The 24,760-nt window shown below is 37.7% G+C and overlaps 1 protein-coding gene across 1 annotated transcript in view; it reads left to right on the top strand.

The window, feature by feature from the left end:
• Nup358 (Nucleoporin 358kD) overlaps nucleotides 1-24,760 on the top strand; it is a 343,965-nt gene that overhangs the window by 308,531 nt on the left and 10,674 nt on the right. Inside the window, exons 29-31 of the mRNA XM_067157834.2 lie at nucleotides 2,984-3,349; nucleotides 10,487-10,791; nucleotides 19,632-19,757. Of these exons, the coding sequence (XP_067013935.2) occupies nucleotides 2,984-3,349; nucleotides 10,487-10,791; nucleotides 19,632-19,757 (797 nt within the window). The remainder of the gene's footprint in view (nucleotides 1-2,983; nucleotides 3,350-10,486; nucleotides 10,792-19,631; nucleotides 19,758-24,760) is intronic.

The raw sequence follows: 24,760 nt of genomic DNA, 5'->3' as shown, positions 1-24,760 counted from the left end.
GCGCTCTGTCTCCTTCCAACTGTTGTGGACACTCTGCTTTATGATTTTGATTCTCTAAACAATATCACCAGAATGCGATGCTAAGGTAGTCCCTTAAAAAAGTTCACCGCTGATCGCTTTACCGGTATAGTACCTTCTTTCTCAAATTACCGCTATGATGAGACGTAAACACCAAGTTCCGTAAGTATGTTGTTGCTGTCCTTTCATGAGATACGGTTTCTTGAAAAATGCGTTATCGAGGATTTAGCGTTGATGGGACTGAAATTTCTGGACGGTTGATACGGAAAATCGTTTCTTCGAGGAACGGATAATGCAGGATTTTACAACATGATTTAATTAGGATGCTTGCGGGTTCGAACGGATAATACGGGAAAACGTAGTTTCTGGGAACGTATAATCGAGGCTCTACTGTATATGAAACAACAGTCCAACCTCGAACAGTAACTTAATACATTGGAATCTCGTTAGTACATTTTCAGTTAGCTCATTTTGCCACTTAACACTACTTTTCATCGGTCCCAGTCCTTATGCTTTAAAATACATGTCAACATATCCTCCTTAATCCATTTTCCCTTCCCACTTAAGATCATATTTTTATAGCACTATTTAACTAAACGTTATTTTTCCCATAATCAATGAGAAGTTCAGAATTTAGTTAGCTGGGTTGAGTGGCTCAGACTGTTAGACTTGGCAGGTTTGATCCTGGCTCAATCTGGTGCTACTTCAAGATGCTGAGATACGTCACCCTCGTGTCGGTAGATTTACTGGCATGTAAAAGAACTCCTGCAGGACAAAATTCGGGCACGTCGGCATCTCCGAAAGCAAAAAACAGGTAGTGAATGGAACCTGAAGCCAATAACATTATCTTCCTTTCCAATATTTCTGTTTTCCCGTTTGTGTAGTTTTGTGTTTGTCCTGTGGTCCGTATATTTTACCTCCTGTATTCATCTTTCTTGTGTTTTTTCCCATTTCTAGTAATCCAGCTTTCTTCTTACTCTACACTTCCTGCATGAAGACCAAAGACTTATCAGAATAGCCCCTCAGTGAGTATTTTATGTCTGCCACCCTTCTAATGGAACAGAGATTCAGAAACAAATCATCTGTGCTGAGAAGGGATGGATGTAATAATAATAATAATAACGATGTTGCTGGTTTTACGTCCCAGTAACTACTTATGTGGTTTTTGGAGACATGGAGGTTGTCTCGCAAGAGTTATGGTTTATTTGAGCACCTTTAAATACCACCGGACTGAGCCAGGGTCGAACCTGCCAAGTTGGGCTCAGTAATTTCATTGTTAGTTATAATTATATTTCAATTGGTGATCGGCATACAACAGTGCCAACATTACCACATCTCACTTTCACCAGTTCGAATTCTGTTCTGAAGGCCAGCGTTCTACTGTCGTAGCTACTCAGCCCAGCTAACTGGGATTGATGAGGAGAGAGCCCATCTGTTCGAAGATGGCAGCATGTATGGATACAGAGATAATCTTTTCTTTTGATGTTGGTTCTCATCTTCTCTTTCTATTGGTCCCTCTTCCTACACTGACCTGTCGTTCTTTGTTTTATTTCCCACTGTGGGTGGGGGCAGTAGAATAACACACACTGTATCTACTGCCTGACATAAGTGGTGACTAAAAGGGGACCAGGGACGCTTTAAGTTGGGAGCGTGTGTTGGTGACCAAGGGGCTCTTAGCTTATTTGTGACATTGCTTCCACTTGTGCCAGGCTCCTCACTTTCATCTATCCCATCCAACCTGTCGTCAACTTTTGTTCTTTTCTGACCCCGATGGTATTACAGTACGTATGGAGGTCTAAGGAGTCTTTCACTTCCACGTCCTTTGTGGCTCTTGTCTTTCTAGTTGTACTTCCTCTTAAAACAATCACCACCACTTTCTTATGTGTTCTTTTTCATGGTTTTATCTCTATAAGACTTGATTTGACACTCGCGTTTTCCTTTCCATACTAATGTTGACATTTAATATACTGTGTGTTCATTTCAGACCTTCCCACCTTGAATAAATTTAATGATTCTTGTTTTGTTATTTTGTCCTTTTTTTTTTAGGAAAAAAGTGTCAATTTAGGGGTGGTACATACAGTTCAACCAGCTGTGATATACAACTTCCCCTTGAAAAGTAAATGAATTATTTTTCCTTAAGATGAATAACAAAAGGACTAATATATTTATTCAAGGTCCAAAACTCTGAAGTGGAATATTTGAGGGATATAAAATTAATTTAGAATGCAAACAAAATATTTTCAGTATTGACCAGATTAATCATTTTAACTATTATTATACCAATTTTATAAATAAACATTTTTATCATTAATAATTTAACATCCGTACCTCTTATTAAACTTCAAATTTACCAAACTCTTATTCTTAAAATTATATTAGCTACCTATTTTTTGTTCTTTGAATTAAGGGGAAAAGCAAACTGAATATAATGAAGTAATATATTTTAGAATTCCATTGCATTCTTTAGGCATAAGCCATCACCGCACTGTGGTTACACATGTCCACTCCTGCCGTTCTCTAATAAATTGTCTTGATACCGACTTGCTAGCACAGAATGTTCTGACCTCTCCCTCTGCCCACTTTCCCTTCAGTTTAGGCTGCATTCTCTACATTCATTATTCAGTGCAGAAATCTTTCTGCTACGTCTCTTCTTAAGTCAGACGAGCACAGAACACTGCATTCGTTCTGTTTCTTTCTATAAATTGTTAGCGTAGGTCTTATCCATTATGAAAAAAGTAGTGCAGGTTTGGGAACTCGGCGAATTCTTCACCAAGGGCATAAATTCACATTGCATAATCTCTTTGTTAAAATGTATGGCTTCACAGCTTTGCACCCTGATATTAATACATGCAGTTTGTGAGCCATCCTTTTTGCAAAGATGCTTCAAAGTATTTTTAAAAAAATAATATTCTTGGACCTTATCTTTCAAGTTTGGATATTCAGACTATTGTTTATGTTGGCACAGTATTTTGTCATCGTGCCAAGCTGTATCGCTTCGAGGCATCTTCGAAGGAGTGGAAGGAACGTGGTGTTGGTGAGATGAAGCTCTTGAAACACCCTGAGCAGGGCTCGTACCGTTTACTCCTGCGACGGGAACAGGTGCACAAAGTTGTGTGCAATATGCGGGTTACTGCCGACCTGGAACTGAAGCCTCTTAGCACGTCGGACCGGACCTGGTGTTGGGGTGGTATGAACTATGCGGAGGAGGAAGCCTGTGTGGAACAACTTGCTGTACGTTTCAAGCTTCCAGAAATAGCACAGGAGTTCTACAATAAAGTGTGTGAAGCTGTGCAAGATGTCTCCAGCAGAGTGAATACAGGTTTGGTGATTGGTAAGTTAACTGTTTACTCATACTGTATGCATAACGATTGTGGTCATTGTTAAAAAGTAGAAGCTGTTATGAGTTAAAATGAGGGGTGAGATAAGGAAGACAAGAGAACAGAAAACGGGAGCAGTTATCTAATATTCAGGCTCGATGCTTCCTTAGAACTGAGCACCAATTTCTGTCCAAATTGGAAATCTCAAAAGGAAAAGTGGGTGGGATCATGGTAGTAAATGTTTAAGGCCTTAAACTTATATAATTGCTAAATACTTCTTGATGGAACTGGGTGTGTATGGGGACAGGAAGATCCAAGTTGCTAGTTTTGCAGGTATGGCAATGCTAACGTATTCATTTTGTATTGGTAGGTAGCCTTTTGCACTCCTATGTCGAGTGCGGTTCGAGATAAAAATATTAAGACTTGCGCTCCGATGTCGAGCTTTACTCGACATGACAATATCCCATACTTTCAGTGCTCGTATGACTGTGCTGTGTTCTGGTATTGTAGAACTATCTAACAGTCTCTGAGAGAACAAGTTTTCCTATTTACAATAGTTAGCGGGAATTGTAACTTTTTTAAGCTCTATTATTCTTGAATGTTTATGCAAGTTCACAGATGCTGTCGTTTGAATGTAAACATGGCTTCACACAGAACTGGGTATTTTAGAACAGTTAGTGGACAGTGGTGGTGGTGGTGGTGATGATGAACCAACAACTGACTTGGATGATTTATTAGTGAATAATGTAACTGAAAGTGAACAAAGTGCATTGTTCACATCCAACAGCTGTTCATAGTGCAGAAATGAATTCAGAGTGGAGGAGGAAGCATACACTAAGGGTAATGGAGTTCAAAAGGTTTAAATGTAGTTTGTAGCAAATGAAAATATCTTTCAGGTTAGTGGGCGCTTGAATGTGACTGTGGAACTTTTCGGAAAAGGATCGTAAGTATGGGGGTAAGGAAGGATGTTCTAAAATAGGATTGATCTTGCTGAGACCAGGATGATACATGATAAGGAAGGATACTGGGTTAGGATGCTTCAGGAATATATGGACAGAGTTTATGACTCAGGAAATCTCATGGTCTGTTATTTATGTGGGATAACTCCTAACAGCGTAGGCTTTCCTTAACTTGTAGGAAGCATGGGTTTCCGGTCCTAAAGTGGTTTGCCCCTGATGGTAAGCCTGAATGGTAGCGATGGTTTCGTGTGATAAAGGTGAAAACTGGTTGTAGTGGAGATACTGCTGATGGTTCATCGGATTAATGTCCAGAAGTGTCGTTTCTGCTGTCATGAATGTGGAGGTCAAAGTCGAGGAAAGGCTGCAGCCAAAATGTTGCACTGGTGTTTTTTTATTAAGCGTACTCCATCCCCATGTGTTTACACGTTAAGTCACTACTTTAAATGTGTTTCCTGCGTTTACATGTATTTATCTGACATGTGTAGAAAAGGCTTTGTTTTGCCTGAAACACAAAGCTATGATAATTACATAATACCAGCTTCATATACATATTGATAGTGCTTAATTATATACTTACAAGACTATTAGATACTCCTAATCAATACAAAGGTTCCTCCTCTGTCTATGAGCTGGTCAAGTATTCATTGACCAAACATGTTTCAACCTATTTTGGGCCAGCTTCAGGGGATTTTACCTTTGCAAGTACATACGTTGCACTCAACATTGTGCTCCAAGTTTTGGACCCAGTATAAGAAATCCTGAAAATATTGCGTAGTACACATTCTATAGTTTGAGGCTATCACAGTTAAAAGATTCATACATAGCTCTTACTTGACTTTTGATGTAACTGTAAAGTTTAATTAAAATGTCTTGTAAAACTATCTGTTTAAAGTTCAAGGATGTGTTATGAAAGCAATACTGTCCTAAATTTTGTTAAAAAATTCTTCAAATAAAAGATATACATTCTGTTGTACAAAGATAAAGAATTGGGAGTTTGTACATGGTATTAAAGTGACTTCCAAAAACAGGTTAAGTGTGAGATATAGTCTCTTGTCTTGATTATAGAAAATGAATGGTAGGTATGCTGGCAGCCTATTCTTCTTTATGAGACGTATATGTAATTTGGTGCTCCTTAGATAGTTCTCAAATGTGTTAAAATGGGAAAGTACTTGCCTCCAACTCTATGTTTGAAGTTCTAGAGTACTGTCAGTTGTAATATTGTCTGACCTGCAAATAAAAGATTGTATTTAGGTGTGTAGAGAAGATTCATGCATGTGTAATTAATTTTGTATTCAGAAACTTACGTGCTCCATTAGCTATCCTTGGTTTGTTGCATACCTAAGTGTATAATAAAGCTTTGATGGAACAAAAGACACTATTTTTTTGGTGAAAAGAGCAAATTATGGAATGATGTACAGCAAGGTTTTCATAAAAATAAAAAATAAATTTTAAAAAAATCTGAATACAGTACTGTATTGTATATTTTGTTTTCCCCATATGTTTCGGGTGCATTTATAGTTTCCCCGCATTCATCATTATCAAGTGACGTCATGCTTGGCTGAGGTCGTGTCGGTTCGTGCTCCGTATTAATTGTGTTATTTCCTGGTGTATATTGAAGTTAGACGCCTAAAACATGTTTCTACTGCTGCAGTAAGTTGCATAGGAGTATTCAATACATAAATTAAATTGGTAGATATTCATATAATTGCCTAATCGTGCAGTTTTATAGTCGTAATGTGTATGTAAACATTAAAACACCAGTGTTGCCAACCTAATTAACTTGAAGTGTCGGAGTATCCTCACTGTCACGCTCTTTTGTCAAGTCAAGTCGATATATCGAAAGAGTGTAGCGATGAGTACCTGCCTGGAATGTACAAAGGCCGTGCCTAGGCAAGACGTGACAGCAAAGATTCAGTGCAATGACTGTAGTAATTGGTTCCATAGCAAGTGTGTTAATCTTAAGGAAACGGATGTGGAGTATATGTTGTCACAGGGTCAGGTGTGGAGGTGTAAACAGTGTTCTAACAAGAGGCGTACGAGTTTACATAGTGATGCGACAGTGGTGCCATCTGTGGGTGATATTTATAAATTACTGCTAACTATGCAAGAGAAGTTGGACAGTGTAAACAAGTCTACTACTGACATCGAGCGACAACTAGGCAATTCAATTAATGTTTGTCATGAGAGACTGGATGAAAACAGTAAACTTATTAGTAAACAACAGGAAATAATAGACAGGCAACAAACTATTATAGACAATTTGGTCACCGAAAATAGGCGACTGGCGAACATGGTAAACAATCTTGCCATGAGGTGTGATGACCTTGAGCAATATTCCAGGTCTAACACTGTTGAAATATTTGGTGTTCCCGAGTCTCCTAATGAGGATGTAGTGCAGACTGTCATCAATATAGGCAAGGCTTTAGACTTAGATTTGAAGGAGGACATGATTGATGCTTGTCATCGATTAAAAAAGGTCTCTAATCGTCCAACTTCTGGAATTATAGTTAAATTTGTTAGAAGGACCCATAAAGAGCAATTACTCGCCAGGCGCAAGGTCAAGCGAACCTTATCCACAACTCAGCTCGGCATGTCAACTCCCAACCCAATCTATATTAATCAATCACTTGCCCCAGCTAGAAGAGTTTTATTTGCAAAGGCGAAGCAGTTGCAACGTGAAAAGGACTATAAATACCTCTGGGTTAGTAGAAGTGGAAAGATTATGATTAGGAAGGTAGACGGTAGTCCTATACATGTCATTAGTAATAATGAGGACCTGAGTAAGCTCTAATCTCCATGCATTTCCTTATACATTTATTTATTTTTTCTTTGAAATTATTTAATTATTTGTATGTAAATATTTGCTTCTATTTTCAAATATTTATTATTCTCTACTAATATTTGATGATGCCTGAGAATGAATTAACAATTTATTATCAAAATGTTCGTGGCCTAAGAACAAAAACTGCTGTATTTCTTAAAAATCTTATATGCAGTGATTATGATGTAATTGTACTGACAGAGAGTTTTTTGGGTCAGGATATCATGGATAGTGAGTTCTGCGATGATCGCTATGTAGTGTTCAGAAATGACAGGGATCTGTTTTTATCTGGGAAGACTAGAGGTGGTGGAGTTTTAGTAGCTGTCAAAAAGGAGTACAAATCCAAACTTTGTTCTAAATATAATGATCAACGGTGCGAGTCAATAACTCTTTACATTCAGGGTCATACTCGTAAGTTATTCATAAATGCTGTGTACATTACTCCCTCTTCTAAACTGTCTGTATATGAAGGATACTTCAATTACGTTGAAAACATAGAGGGTCTTATAACATCTGACTGCCTTATTGTCGGTGACTTCAACATACCTGAAGTTATTAATGCCAGTTATAACTTTAATGAAGGATCAATGACCAGTCGTCGTCTATTTCAGTTCATCTCATATCTTGGATTAACATCACGTAACAATATTCAAAATTGTAATTTCAGGACATTAGATTTAGTATTAGATAATATTCAAGTTGAACTGAAGCATGACGAATTCACCTTAGTATCTGAAGACTTACATCACCCTGCACTTTGTTTAGTTTTACCGCCCGTTAAAAAAGTTCCATTGCCTCCGATAATTAATCGCGAATATTACAACTTTAAAAAGGCTGATTTTTTGCGGCTGTATTGTAACATACGAGACTTCGACTGGAGTTTATTGTATTCTTTCAAAAATATTGATCTTGCTGTTGATTTCTTTTATGCATCGCTGTACAAATGTTTCGAAAACTGCGTTCCAAAGCAGAAAGTAATTCGAAAATCCAAATATCCAGTTTGGTTCACGCGTGATATTATTCAGTCCATAAAAATAAAGAAGAAATGTGCTATAAAAAGGAGATTTTCGAAATATTACGATACGAGATTTAGACAGATTCGGTCGGAATTGAAAATGAAATTACATGTGGCTTATGCTGTTTATATTCATAATTTAGAAAATGGAGTTAAGAATAATATTAGTCAGTTTTGGACATATGTCAAAAGTAAGCGGGAATCACGTTCATGTGACAACACATTTCTACTGAATGAAAATTGTTATACACCTGGAAACATTGCAAATGGGTTTGCTGAGTACTTTTCATCGGTGTATGTGAACACGGATTTTACTTATAATGTGGAACATCTTTCTTTGAATGAAGTTTTTGTTCTTCCCAGGGTTGATAAATTGAACATCACTCATATACTGGTAGATGAAGTAAGAACAGTCATTAATAAAAAGTTAAAACCTAAGAAATCCAGCGGACCTGATGGCATTCCACCATACGTAATCAAGGGCTGTGCTGACATACTGGTTGCTCAATTAACCTTCTTGTTCAATCTTTCTTTAAAGACATCCTGCTTCCCGGAAAAGTGGAAAATGGCAAAAATTACTCCAATCCTAAAGGGAGGGAACTCAGAGATGATAGCTAATTATCGCCCTGTTTCAGTAATTAATGCTATAGCGAAGATATATGAGCACATACTGTACTCTAGGATTTTCGACCATATTAAAGTAGAGCTATCACAATGTCAGCATGGCTTTATGCCCGGCAGATCTGTCATTACTAACTTGCTGGGTTTTACTCAAAAGATTTACAATGCATTAGACACAAATAGAAGAACCGATGTAATATACATGGATCTAGAAAAGGCCTTTGATAAGGTGGACCACAAAATTCTTTTGATAAAGCTGCATCAGTTTGGAGTTTCTAAATCATTACTTCAACTATTAAGTTCCTATTTAAAATATAGGCAGCAATCTGTTTATTTTAAAAGTGAAATTTCACATAATTTTGTAACTTCTTCAGGTGTGCCACAAGGTTCCAATCTTGGTCCTCTCCTATTTCTCATTATGGTTAATGATTTGCCTGGAATGGTTCGTTCCTCTGATTGTTTGTTATTTGCTGACGACGTTAAGTTATATAAGACCATATATAAATGCAGTGACGTGAATGATTTGCAACAGGATATTAATAATATTATATTATGGTGTGATAGCAACAAATTATTCCTAAATGTTAAGAAATGTAAAGTTCTAGTATTTACCAGGAAAAAGGAATATATAAATCCGACGTATTATATTGGTGAAACAACACTTGAAATTGTAACGTCTATTAATGATCTAGGAATTACTTTCGATAGCAAGTTAACTTTTAATAGCCATATTGCAAAAGTAATAGGCCAGTCTAACAAGATGCTTGGTTTTATTATTAGAAATTCCAAATTATTTACTCAACCTGAAGTTATTATTAAGTTGTATACAAGTTTAGTACGAAGCAAGTTAGAATATTCGTCGGTAATCTGGGACCCCCTTTATAAGGACCAAACACGTCACATTGAGATTGTACAAAATAAATTTCTAAGATATTTGTATTATAAAACTTTCAATGTATTTTGTCCATTTGACATTTCAACCCACTATTTAAGAAGTTTATTCAATTTCACGTCTTTGAAAAACAGGAGAACATTAATTTCGTTACATATATTGAGGAAAATTTTGAATGGAAATATTGACTGTCAAGAATTACTTACCTTCATTCCATTTCATGTACCACAAGTAACATCAAGACAGCAAGTATTATTTCACATCCCAAGATCTAGAAGCGTTCATCACTCTAATTCACCACTAGTCAAAACATTGTCAGTTTATAATTCAATTAGTGCACAAGTTGATTTATTTGCTGGCGCTAGTTTGTTCAATAAGCAAATAAAGGCCATGTTTTTATTAAATCATTATTAAATTCCTTTTTGCTGAAATGCTAGGTACTCATAAGTTTTTGTTTGTGTTCTTTTTCAACTTGTTTAGTAATTTTCTATGGCTGATGTATAGCCTATATTATTATGTTTTTCAATTGTAGTAATAATTTTAAAATGTTCCCTGCTTATTAGTTTTCTGCTGTACTTCTTTCTATTATTTTTACTATTGTCATTATTTTTGTTTGATGTATTTACACTTTAAAGTCTATATGTCATGAAGGAACGTAATTGGGCTTAGCCTGTGTACCTTCGTATTATCAAATAAATAAATAAATAAATAAATAAATTATTTTACTCCTCCCCTTTCAAATCCGATGCATTAAGGTCTTATTGTATTAAGGAATGAACGGTTTGTGTAGCTGTTAAGCATTAGCAAAAGAAATAAACTCCTGCCTTTACTTTGTTTTAACAGAAAGTGTCCGCAGCGCCGTGTCTAGTGAAACTGATGAGGAAGATCTTGAAGATGTAGAAGATGAAGAGGATGATGAAGAGGAAGACGATGATGAATATGATGGTATAGAGCGTTCCATAATGTTTGAGAAGCGTGCCACTTTATCAACTAAACAACCTAACGATCAAAACTGGAACACTCTGGGCCAAGGGGATCTACGTGTCATTTATGATCAGGATTATTTTGCTGCAAGGATAGTTCTGGAAGCTGATGGGACCGGGAAACTGCTCTGCAATAACCTTATAGCTTCAAATACAGAACTGGAGGTAAGATATGCTGTTATTTATTGCAATATCCACTTGGATAAATATTCGGAGTATTTGTTCAGATTTTTTAGTCCTACTACAGATTCTTTGTAACCCTTGTTTGACTTACCATCTTAACTATAATCAGCGCTTTAAAAAATATATATGTATTAAATATCAGGATGTCCATATTAATCAGGACAAGGTTGGCAATATTATAATGTATTTATTTGCCTATAACGCCCCCTTTTGTTTTTTCCTAATTTTCAACTTAGGGGCAGATATGGTTTAGAGGTAGACAAAGGGAACATCTAGTGTATTTAAATCAGCATACAAAAGTTATTTAAATCTATCAAAGTTATATTAGCACCTTTAAACATTTTTTTATCAGCCCCCTCCTTCATTACCACAGCTGACAGGTCACATAATTAAACACTGCGCCAGAGCCACATAGCACCATGCGGAGTTCAAGGCTGCAAAGCATTGCAGTGCTCAAAATCTTGTGGCAATGCAGTGAAATTCTATCACTTTGTCATTATAATCTGATGGAATGTGCTGGCACAGTGATGTTCTTTTCCACAAACTTGCTCCATTCTGGCGCATAAAGCATTTTGATCAACCTTTACTTGCTTTAAAATCACAGAAGTAAGCTGCCTTCATTACTTGTGGTATTCGTAGTTTGCCAGAGTAGAATGCAGCCGGGAAGGCGGTTTGAAGAAGGTTGCGCAATAACATTCGAGCGCTTTGTGGTATGACGTGTTTTCCACTGAGCCAATAGAATCATTTCAGTAAGGGGTGCCTGTTTGTGCGGATCACGAGTGAATGTTTAGTTTTATTTGTAAATATCATAATCAAGGAATTTAGGGAATTATTTACGTGTGTACGATGGATCCAGGAAGAGCAAAAAGCAAGTATTGCATCGACAGGCAAGGGAAATAGTATTTAGAGTGTTTGTATTTTGTAAGCATGCAGCAGCAGGCGTTGAGAGGCAGTGAAGGTCAGGAACGCCATGTTGTCATGCCTTAAAAGACAGCACTCGCGTGTAGTATCGGCCTGCGAACAGTACAGAGGATAAAACAAGCTGCAGAAATAAAAATAATGCAGTGTTCAGGTCGCCTGGGAAGAACCCTAAGAGGAAGAAGTCAGTGACAGACCTCGATTTCAATAAAAATGTTCTGCGTACAATAATATTTGATATGTATTAAAACAGCGAATATCCTATGGCATTGAAACTGGCCCATCCATTTACCTTCCTTAATCATCATCATCATCGGTTTGCCCTTCCAGCGAGCCGGGTAGGGTGTTACCTTCCTTAATATCTCAAATTTCCCACAACACTTTCTCGGGGTTTGGTGTTAAAAATTCATTTGGACCTTCAGGACACTTTTAAGCCCACAAAAAATATAGGTTATCGCTTTCGAATTAAAGATATAACTGGATGGAAAAATGTTTACACATTCATGCTGTTATAAGTAGCCAAATTGGCATCACCACACCTCATACTTCTTTCTCTGCGCGTTCGAAGATATGAAACCGCCTTCCCGGCTGCGTTCTTTTCTAGTGAATATTATATGTGATCGAAAAGAGAAATAATACCTATGTGTGTTTTATCACTCGTATACAGAGAGTGAAAAATTTAAAATAATTAAGGTCGCCATAAAACCTGCTGGTGCAATGTAAAGCAAAATTGTGAAAATATAATTAATGAAACTGAAAAACAATGTAGCAGGTCTACAGGTAGGAAATACAATGTTAACAAAAGCTGCATTCATGACTGCAGGAGCAAGAAGGCTCTTTTATTGGACACCACCAGTAGCCTCAGATTTTTGCAGTTAAGCAGTGAAGTATCTAGAAGTAGAAGAAAAATGTGCAAGTACATCAAGGATAAAGGGCAGTTGGGTTGTGCTGTTTCCTCAGAAATGTATAAGCAGAGCTTTAGTACACTGAAGAAGATTGTCTTCTAAGGCAACTGGAAGGACAGCCAGCAGATGATTAGACAGAGGTGCCAACTATTACGGATTGTCTGTAATGAGTACGAATTTCACCTCACGATTACGGCATTACGGTCAAAGCGAGAAATTATTACGGAAAAGTGACATTAACACGAAAAAATAATTTTCTACAGAAACAAAGAAAGAAGGAAAGATGTCCAATCCTTTCGAGCATTTCTGCTCGACCTCCCTCATTTCAGTGCTTGTGAATTGGCAACGATACTTCTATTCGATCGTCACTTCCTTTTGTTAATAGTAATCGTACTGGCTTTATGTCCTAACTAATTTTTTACGGTTTTTGGAGAAGCCGAGGTGCCGGAATTTAGTCCCGCAGGAGTTCTTTAACGTTCCAGTAAATCTACCGACACAGGGCTGTCGTATTTGAGCACCACCAAATACAGAGTATTATAGCTTCTAAATTGACATTCTAGCCAATTTTGGCTGTATCGGTGGTTGTGCACAAGAAGCTGCCATTCATATCGATTTAAATTTGGTTGAGTTTGATTCCGAAACCTAGTTTCCAGCTGCCAGTAGCGTGAGTAATTTATTTCTTTTATTCTTAATGATGTATCATTTTAGTGTCAGATGTTGTTAGTAAGTGTAGTTTTTAGCAATTTGTTTTCATTGGTGGTTCATTAGCTTTTCTGAGTACAGTATTACATTTTACAAAGGCTGTGTGCCGAGATCGTGTTGCATTAGTTGTTCTCGCAGCAGTAAAGCACTGACAGCACAGATAAGATGATGCTCATATGTTTTGCGAACTGTCAGTTTAGAAGTAAAGCTGTGCGGAGCATGCAAAATTTAATTGGAGGGGCGTGGAGGGGGGAAGGGGAATACTCACTGGATACTGTCATCATTCATATCAATTGAAAGATTGTGATAATGATACTGTCAATCTACATAAGGAGATGGCATGTAGTGAAAGATATACATGCTCATTTGCAGCAGAAAGTTTGTCTACATACAAGCAGAAAGAGTTCAGTCTACTTTAATCTCTATTGGGGGGGGGACTGTAACACTGATTTGGGTTGATTTTATGCATACAGCTTCAAAGATATATACCATTTCCGTATTGACAATTTAAAGGTTTGCAAGCTATAACAAAATTTAGGCCTATAGGGCTCTATACCACATACTGAGATCGTCAAGGGGTTAATAAGACTTGCAAAGCACACTTCATCTGTTTATACTCCGTGGAAATGAGGTAGTAACCACAGACATGCTAACCGGAAATATCAAGCAAGCGAACTTGGAGATGATTTGTAAGAGTATAAAAACTGTGTAGGACCTAATTATACCAGAACATACAGTCAAGAGTTCCAAGAAGTGAGGTATATCAAATGCAGTCCATGTGGTATCGTGGACAACATATTATGGAGCAAGAAGAAAACAGTATAAATCGAAATTAACCTTAGATATTGTATGTATGTTACTAATCAAAGGCCTTTTCCAGATTGAGGAATGCTATGTGAGCTGATATGGCCTTCTCACAATGTCTCTCCAAAAGTAACAGAGTAGCGTGAATGGCATTCATTGTTCCACACCCTTTGAAAAAGCCACATTGGTTTGATGTAATAGAAACTATCTTGCGGAGCCTGTTATCAATAACTCGTTCAAGTATCTTCATGGCATGACATAAGTGTGATTAGCCGGTATTATGAGCATTCTTTTTAAGTCGCCCTTGCAATTCCAAACTGGCTCTGTGATCCTGGTTTTTACAAACTGTAGGGAGTATAGCTTCATCAATGATTTGGTTGAAGAGGGCAGTGATGATCAGCACCTTGACGACGAAGGATCTTCATACTTCGACTGGAGTGTCATCAGAGCCAGTTGCCTTCCCAATTTTCTTTTCATCATTGCTTCGTCTACCTCCTTGATGGTAGCTGGTAGCACAGGTCCGAGATTGGATCGGCACTCTGGATTGGAGGGTGGTCAAATTCCTCAATACTGACCTGAGTAGTAATTGCTCCATCGGGGAAGGATAAGGGGTGGGTCTCGGAGGAGTTGATTCTCCGTCCTTTATATGCTTGACGTGGCTGATGTCTTCTGTGGCTTGATGACATACCTTAGCTAGGCAGTAGACTTTTTCTCCTGGGCATGCCCAGTTCATCATATGCACGATTGTAGTAAGCAGCCGCTACTGCTCATTTGGAAACTGATTTTTGTACCTTGTCATTCTGAAAATCTTCATTAGTGTGAGATGGAGCCTTACTACAATAACTACGACGATTACTACTACTACTACTACTTATTGTTATTCTTATTCTTCTTGACAACCATTTGCATTTCCTCAGTCCACTACCACACTTGCTTATCGATGGATTGTTTCCCTGACTTTGTCTTGCCAAGCACAGCAGTCACTGCAGACTGGAGTTGGCCGATGAATTTGTTCCACCTAGCTGATACTGGCTGGTCTTTGTCTGCACTGATGGGATTAAGGGCAGCCACAAATTGGTCTTCATGCTCCAGTAAACGCCACCATTTTATCCATTCAACCCCGGTGATTCTGTGTCTCTTTCGATCTAGAATATCCAACTGGATGTTCATAACGAGGAGCTGGTGCTGAGAAGAGATTTATTCGGACGTGATCACTTTTACATCGGTCACCAGTTTCGGGTTGCATTGTTTCATGAGCAGATAATTTGAGTTTTGTGCCCACCGCTGGTTATGAAATATGTAATCCTCATCTTAAACGTGTTGGTCAACATGAGCTTGTGTGCTTCAGCACAGTCCAACATCAGATTCCCATTGTTGTTGCAGGTACCAAATCCATTTTCCACCAATACATTCGCTGTCCACTCAATTTGGATAAACGTATATTTACCTAATAAAATTATGTGCAAAATATTTCTCATTTAAATTTTTGTATTCTCTCTGCCAAATTGAGGTGTGTGGTTTGTTACAGTATGTACAGTATATGATAACTTTGCCAACATTTTCATTACATTTCCTCATGAGGCCGACAATCTGGTTTTCCCCTCTGCAGAGTAAACTGTCACGTTCTCAACCAAATGCTGGTGGCCACACTGAAAATAACTTTCTTTTTTCTGGGCCTTTTTGCCAATTAGCTAGGGTTGGCTCCATGAAATGGACTCGCTTCTACAGCCGAATAACCTTCCTGATGCCAACCCTATGAGGAATGATGTTACATCTTTATATTCTTGTATTTACTGTTTGTTTTGACTATTTGTATAGTGAGTGGCTACTTGTGCATAAGTTTGTGTTGCTAACAGTTTTTTCGTTAATTTCTTGGAGGCGGAGATGAACTTGTGATGGTCAAGTTAGCATGACTCATGCCTGGACTCTTCGGATGCACGGAAGCTCAGATGATATAGATGTTGATTCCCATAGGGAACGTGAAATATTTGTCCTGAATGAGTAAATTTATAATACCAATATAATGGTCCGTTATTGGACGTTGTAAATTTTCCAGCTAACTCATTCTTGGTTGCCTGCGTTTCGCCCCTGTGTGCTAAGTTGGGCTCATCAGTTGGTACTTAGCACACCCACCAAGATGCCATCGTTTTAAAAACAACTTAAGGCTGTAGATCTAAATATGACAATAATAGAATCAGCATTTGAGTGGTTAGGCTGTGTCCGTTTGCAGTGTTTTTCTGATGTGCCGTTCAGCCACTTCAGATGGATTGGCATGCTCCTCTAAGGCTCTGCTTAAGAGTGGCAGATGGATTGTGCGGTCCTGCTGTGTTAGCAAATGGGAATTGCTAACCTGCTAATGAAGGAGCTAATTCTTCTTTAACCGGGACAGTTCCTTAACCGGCAACAGTTCTCAATTTTATCACTATCTTCATAGCAATCTTGAATGTTCCCTCAAGTCAACTTCATATTTTAATGTAACAAACTATACCTCCATTAACCCATTCGTATCATTTGATGAGCTGTGGTTGTGTCCGGTGTTTTGGTGCATGAATAAAATGACCAGCTCAGCTTGCACTGACATAGTGTCTGGCTTATCTTTATTAGATTCTCTTCTCAATATAAGTCCTATAATACACACTTTAGGGAACCAAAGACATGTTCTGTAGGTAAGCATTACTGTCTGTATTTCTATGTGACACTGGGATTGTTGAACAATAGTTTATTTTCATTGGTATCCAGTATTGATCATGCAGTACAACCGGCATTGCGATAGTGACAAGAGTTTGAATGTGCTTGTAGACATTGTTTTAGATGGCGATTATGGCAATAATTACATTTTGGAAAAAGAATCAGAGTTCTAGGGTAGCGATAGCAACGGTGAAATTTATTGGAGTGCAAGGAGTATTGATGAAAGTGAGGGTGAAAATGCTGCGCGCAGCCTGTGACACAAAGGAACCGTAGCGATTGGAAATAGAACAAAGGCATTAATCCTGTTAGAAATCCATTTCGTGAATACAGCGGTGTTTCAGAAATACGAAAAATTGTCATCCTGCTGTCCGAACTTGCAATGTGTAGAGTACATAGATCCTTTTTCTTGAAATTATTTCAAATGGAACCTTTATACCATAGCCAGCAGTCTTTCAAGGAATGAAGAATGGGTAAACCATAACATTCAGTGCAATGAATGCAAAATTTGAGTGAATTATCTTCATTAGTTAGAATTGTATGCTTGTTTTTGTGTGGCATTTACACTCAAAACTTTTGGCAGGCAAATTAAATCTGATTCATTGAGACTTGAAAGGGTTAAGCTAAGTTTCACAGCACACTGTTTATACCATATTACCTACACCGTTTAAACACAAATTTTCATACTATTTGTGAAGGACAGTTCACAACAGCTGGTGCACACAAGATACTTTAACAACCATAGTGAATATTTCATGGACAACTGTGATATTTTTACATCAGTGTTGTTTTTAGCAGTTAACAATTCACACATCTAGCTGAGGACGACCCAGTTTAAGGGTCAAAACAAGTACTAGTATTTTAAATATAATTTGAGAACTTTAAATATTGTATTGATCAGCTTGGAACAGGCCAGAGCAAAGTGTAGCTTCCACCGAAGTCCCAGTCTCATCTATGGCTGTGACAATATGGAAGCTGCTGGGGTATGGGTGGTGCTGAGTAATGGCATTTGGGGCACAACTAGTGTCGGAGTGTTATGAAAGGTCTTGCTCATAGGATCAGTCGTGCTGCAGTGGCACCTTCTGGTCCAGTGAGGAAAGCAATGGCAAACTACCTCACTCCTCATATTGCCTAGTACGCCTCATTTGGGCTCTGCCATTGGTTTTTGCACTTTCCCTATAACTGCATAGCCTTTGGTGGTGCTATTTGAGGATCTAACCAGCCTCTAAGCTGATGACCTAACAGACAGGTAGAACATCCCTTCTCTTGAATTATAGATTGAACCATAAGAACACTGGAGAGTGTAACCGGTTTTCAGCGGATACACGATACACAAGTAAAAGGGAGGAAAACAAATCAAATTACACAGTACCTTAAACCCTAGACACGCAATAAACATCCGATGAATTGTGTCAAATACACATCAGCAAATATCAGGTTAAACAACTTGACGAGTACGAACAAGGAATAGGGACTGGGATCCTACCAAGGGACATAGAAATGCGAAGGTTGCGGGTTTACAGAAAAATCAACGGTAATGTCTCGTTTTCAAAATATTATTTTCAAAATGTACATTACAAGGCAAGTTTTGAACAAAAAACATCTATCTAAACGATCCAGTCACATGATTTGCATATACAAGATTAGACGTTCGACAAGGGCGTTGCTATTAGGCCAAGAAGTTAACCAAAAACATCTTAGCATAACCTGAGTCCTACAATACGATACTGAAGGTAACAAGGCACACAAGATACAAATATAATTCAGAGTGAACTAAACATTCCTTCAAAACATCTGAGCAGTCGAGTGGCGACTAGGGCAAACTCCTATGTGATAATACCAACAAACCTTAAATGTAAATTAAAACAGGACTGAAATTAACCGTGCTTACCCCAAGGTAGCCCATCCTGGGAGCGAGGACACGCTGACATGCGTCGAAACAGCTGGACTCACGAGAGAACGAAAGACCAGGAAATCCAGTCTTGCTCACTTGAAAAGGGAAGACTGGCCTTGTTCCGATTACCGAGTGACCAATAAGAACGCAGGAGTTTGCCAATCACAACTCTTTATCCAGTCGCGATATTTATACAATGTTCCCGAACATATACAGGCACAGATCGCGAACTTTCCATTTTCCAGAATTAGTAAGTACATATTTCTAGAATCCCCAACTGACAGCGGCCAACACGCCCTGTTTTAAAAGTCCGCATTACAACCTTTTTCTGGACTGTTCCAGCTATTATAGAACCACAACAATTTATAATTTAGTAGTTACTTAAGTGAGTAATGAGGATAAAAATTAAACATACTCCAAAATATTTTACACCATACAGGTTAGGTAGCTAAATGGAATATGAATAAAATATTTTACCACAATACTGCACATCACACGGTAAGTATTTCTTAAAAGATTTACAAATAAAATAAACTACTCTCCACATCATAGAGATTCTACATAGGTCTCAGAGAGGTTTGGAATTTAATGTAGACTTTTGACACGCAATCTAGAGATCGGAAATAGTATTCTGCCACTTCTCCTTCACTGCCGGCTAATATTGTCATGGTGAACATTTTTCTACCAATAAGACTCGAACCAGCTAACCACGGTGTCAGACCTTACATAATTGATGCCTTGGCAATCTTGTCCACCAGAATGATGATGGTGAGAAATTTTATGGTAGTTTTAGCATTTCACTATCTGCTCAAAACTTTCTGCTCTTGTGCATATTTTAAACTGCAGTCTGCAGAAGTTTCTGATGTAGCTTTTTCCCTACACATTCCTGGAATAATCTGTCTTCTCTTCATTAGGTTAAAAAGAAAAACTGCACTTGGTCAGCGTTGGACTACACTGAAGAAACTCCTGTTCAACGGATATTCATGGCTCGTTTTAGTTCAGAGACAGCAGCACTAGAGTTTGAGCAAACAGTTATGGAGGTGAGTTAATCATATTGCATTTATCTTGGAAAAAATTTTCATTAAATCGGTGGTAGTTGAGTAATATCAGTAATTCGTAGATATTTGTTAACTCAGATGATGACTGGAAAAGACCTTGAATTCCTGAACTTCACAGGATAAGTTGCATCTTTGGGGAGAAATCCGTTAGCCTCAGGAATGTTCAGTTTTGCTTGTCGGTTAGCAGCGAGTTTGTGAATAACATGGTGAGCCTGTTTGTGCTTGTATTTTGTGTTGAGAGGTACAGTGAACAGTAGCATGATGGCCTGAATCTGGATTAGGAACATAATCATGTGAAGTTCTGTGGCGTAGTGCATATAGCCTAGTTATAGATACAGAAAAGGTTTTGAAATTCCTTACTAATGAAGACAAAATTAAAACATTTGTGAAAGTGGACTTCTATCCGCACCTTTAAGTGCACAGATGTGATGCAAATGTTGAAACTTGCACCTTCAAGTTTTGACTCGATCACTCGAGTAAGCAATAAATACAGCACCTATTATGGTCAAGTTAATGAACAATGAGGGTATTTTATGTCTTGTATCCGCACGTATAGTGAAAAGTATACCTACCGTTTCTAAAGATAAGAGGAAAGTATTAAAAGGTATGAAAAACACAAGAGAGGTAGCATGATTTGGTCAAAGTGTTGTCAGATTCAAAATGGCGACCTAAGCCATTCTCCCACAGTCGCATATTGTCATGTGTAACCTCCAGTACGTTTTCTGAGAATGCAACCAGTAATAATGTATTAATAACCCACTGACCTGAAAAGACTTCTACTAACATTTGTTCTAGAAAGAGTGTGATCTACAATAATACTTAGATATTTTTATGGGCCCCTGTGCATATGTTTTCATATTTGTCTAGTGTTTTTCCACACCTTTCGGTTGTACTTTTTTTTTTTTTTTTTTTTTTTTTTTTTTCCTTAGCCCCAGGAGAAAAGGTTTTCATATTTGCTCTCATGTTTTTCACACCTTTTAATACTTTCCTCTCATTTTTAGAAATGGTAGGTTTTATTTTCACTGTACACGCGGATACAAGACTTGGAAATACCCTCATTGTTGATTAACTTGACCGTAATAGGTGCCGATTTTATTCCTGTGCTGACTTGACTAAACCTTTTAAAAATTATTTTAAATAGTATTGTGGTTGAATCCACCTGTCAATACACTTTTTATTATTGACACTATTTATTTTTCGAACATGTTTTGAGAACGATTTGCATTATCTTCGTGATCATCAAAGTCTAACTTAATTACAATATCAAAGAATGTTTGTCCAACCCTTGTCCCGATTTTCTACGGGGTCGGGTATAAAATGAGATGAATCTGTTGTGCCGGGTTTTAATGACCGGATGCCCTTCCTGACGTCAACCTCATCAGGGAAGTCAGCGAGACTAAATCAATGGGATGGTATATGATAGTAGGAAGGGAGAGTGTGAAAGCTGGTGCCGGCACATAGCCTACTCCTGTTCAATAGCACAGAGGGGTCTGCTCAAAATTTAACGTTCCCATCTGATGGACGAATAACCATCAACAGCGTTATATGCCCTCGCTCAATCAGAGTACTGTGCCGAGGTTTGGAATTTAATTCAGATTTTTGGCACACAATCTAGTGATTAGAAATAGTATGCCACCACCTCCCCCACTCTGCCAGCCAACATTCTGATGGTGAAATTCTTTTGACCAACGGGGCTTGAACCGGCTGACCATAGTATCAGACCGTTGAGACTTCAACGCGTTAACGATCATGGTCATCAGGCAGACTATAACATCAAAGAATTTAAAAAACAATATAATTTTCATTTGTTTAGCCTAACTTTAAAGAACTACTATATCACAATTTATAATACCAATGAATAAACAAATATTAGTAGTACATTAGAAAAATACTATCACATAAAATATTGAATATTTAAATGATGTTAAAGGAAGATCACTTCTTAAATAAAGTCAATATCTTCAAATTTTATTGTTTTTTTTTTTCCTAAATGATTAAATGCTAGTTTATTTCATGGATTTTCATCTGTAACTTTTCATTTATACTTCAATCAAAATCTGCGCAATTTAGAAATTTATTCTAAATTTTCCAAAACATTCATGAATTTACCTTTTTGGGCCAGGTCAGCAGTGGAAGAGCGCATGGTAGAAAAATAATCATAAATTCACTGACATTAATAGTGATGTGGAATTAATGCATTCATTCCAAAAAGGTAGTGCGACAGGCCTCGGCAGCTGGCACAATTCCTATCCTCGCCGCAAGATAGGGGCTTTGCATCCCTGACCCAGTTAATGACTGGAAAACAGGTTGAAGGTTTACATTTTTTCATCCCAAGAAGGTAATTTCATAAATTCTTTTGGAAAATTTTGAAATTGATCTTGCAAAATTTAAAAAAAAATATTAAAGTTTAAATGAAAAAAATTACAGTTGAAAGTTCATTATATAAACAAAAATGTAATCATTTAGGGAAGAAAAGTAAAAAGAAGGAAAAAATAAGATTTGAAGATCTTGACTTTATTTAAGAAGTGATTTTCATTTAACATTACCTAAATATTCAATATTTTATGTGATGGTAATTTTCTAAAGTATCACTATTTTCACACTTTTTTAAAATAAAAAATACAGGCAAAAACTTTGGATGCGTAAATTATTCGAGGATTTCAGATATTTGAAAAATTATTTACGATTCATTTACATGTAAAAGGTACATCAAATATAACATACACACATTTGGTTCAAGTCGTCTTTGGGTTATAGTCATTTAGTGAAAAATTCCAACGTGACTTTTTTTTTTCCTCTCTGGAAAGTGAAGTAGGGTGAATCGGGTAAGTTGGACACGTGGGTTTGAAGTATCGACATTGGAAAATATTCTTCCCATTACCAGCTGGCATTACGACCTGAAGTGAAATAAACATGAACTCTTAACAGTACAACTTATGTAAGTGCATAATAATGAAATGCCGGCAAAAAAGAAAACTGTCCAACATGAGAAGGGTCGGGCATTGAAGGAGTTACCCTGATAGATTTCTCCGAACTGTTCATATCCAGTCTTGTACGAGTGACTTGTCCATACACCCTTTTTCTTGGATACGAACATGGATCCCTCGCGGAAATTTTACTTCAGGCATTGTTTTTAGTTTCGAAACAACATAAAGTGCTAACATTCTGCCATCACTTGTTACAGTAAGCATTGCAGTACATCGTTGTTTTTTGCTTCCGGTAGTGCATGCGATAACACTCGATGTCCCCTTCTTATCGATTGTTCAGCTTTGTGGCATATGGAAACTGAATGGCATCTGACCTGCGGTTCCTATTTAGTAGAGCAAATATCCCTTCACTTTATGCTTCTCAATGACAAAGCAATGAAATTCAATTATGTTTGGTTGAAATTATTCTGCATTTTTTTGGCATAAAGTTGTTCTTTGTCAAAGAGAAAGTCCATCATAAAAGTAATCATCCCGCCTAGGCTAACCTTCAAATCCGAGATAATGATTCCGTGTGCAACAGCTATTTCTCGTCCTTTAAAATACAGCATTTTGTGAGAAACGGCGTATCTAATGTTGCGTAACAAAATTGTGTATTTAAGCAGGTCCTCCTCTACTTTAGGGAATTTTCCGCCTTTTGGTCCACGAAATACTTTGCGACATTTGTTGGTATCTAGAAGTGCACTTTTTTTTTTTTTTTACTGCGGTAGCGCACGTTGCATTCGGACACTGAATACTTGCGACCCGCAGCCTATGCCCACATGTTTCGGCGTAACTGATCATTGCGAGTTTATATGATACAGTATTACTTGAATGTTTGCGCACTGTGGACTCCCAAACAGTTTTGAGATCACAGAAAACGCATGTCCTACACCCGAAACACTCGTAAAATACGTTTGTACCAGACTGGAATAGAGCGTCACTAGTCGTTTACGTGCTGATTCATCGCTGAACTAGTGCAGTGGTATTTCCTACCGGATGATAATAGCATGTTGGCAAGTATTAAAATGCCCGATTTAGCGGTAGGAAGGCTGCTACCTAAGTAGTTGAGATATTTATTTCGAATCTCATCCAGAGCTGTGTGACGGATGTTGGAAGAAATAGATGCATCAAATACGTGAACATTTCTTTCTCTCCACTTTGGACCCAAGGGGCTGCCTGGCCGAGGCAGTAAAGGCGTGCTCGGATCGCCCGGAAGGATGTGGGTTCGAATCCCCGTTGGGAAGTCGTAAAATTTAAGAAATGAGATTTCCACTTCCAGAGGTACATATGGCCCTGAGGTTCACTCAGCCTGCACCAAAAATGAGTACCAGGTTAATTCTTGGGGGCAACCACTCTACCCCATCAAATGCCGAGGTTACGGATAGTGGAAGCCTTTATCTTCCACCCCTCCCGGGGGACCTTCATGGCCTGTACAGAGAGAAAGAGAGAGAGGACTACTTTGGACCCGGAAACATTGGGATGCGTGAATTATGCGAAAAAATATGGTATTCGTTTATTCATTGATATTATAAATTGTGATATAATAAATCTTTAAATTTAAACTAAACATTTGTAAATTTTAATCTTTGATATTTTAAGTTCGACTTGATGGTCGCTGATGAAGAGAATGTATATTGTTCTCGAAACATGTTAGATGAATAAAAAGATAAAACCTTCATTGTCAACGTGAATTCAACCATAATGCTATTTTAAATAATTTTTAATATGTTTAAATACCCTCGTATCTGGAAAAAATCTTATCTTGTATTGCATATCCCTGTTGTATAATTATTAGTGTATTCAGTAATACGTTTTCTCGCTTAACAAGTTCTTCTTTTCCTTGACCCCCGCAGAAACATTTTAATGAGGTTTTACTGTACCTTGCATTTTTTGGTGCCACACACCAATCGCATTGTCAAGAAAACAGATGAATAGAAGGGGAGATGGCCCATCTGTCTTTCTGATCCCTGTTTGAACCCCAAAAGTTTCCCTCTGAAATTGACCCAGGAAGATGTACCA

The sequence above is a fragment of the Anabrus simplex genome, chromosome 14, assembly GCF_040414725.1.
Source record: "Anabrus simplex isolate iqAnaSimp1 chromosome 14, ASM4041472v1, whole genome shotgun sequence".
NCBI lineage: Eukaryota > Metazoa > Arthropoda > Insecta > Orthoptera > Tettigoniidae > Anabrus > Anabrus simplex.
This window is presented reverse-complemented; position numbering and strand designations above follow the sequence as displayed.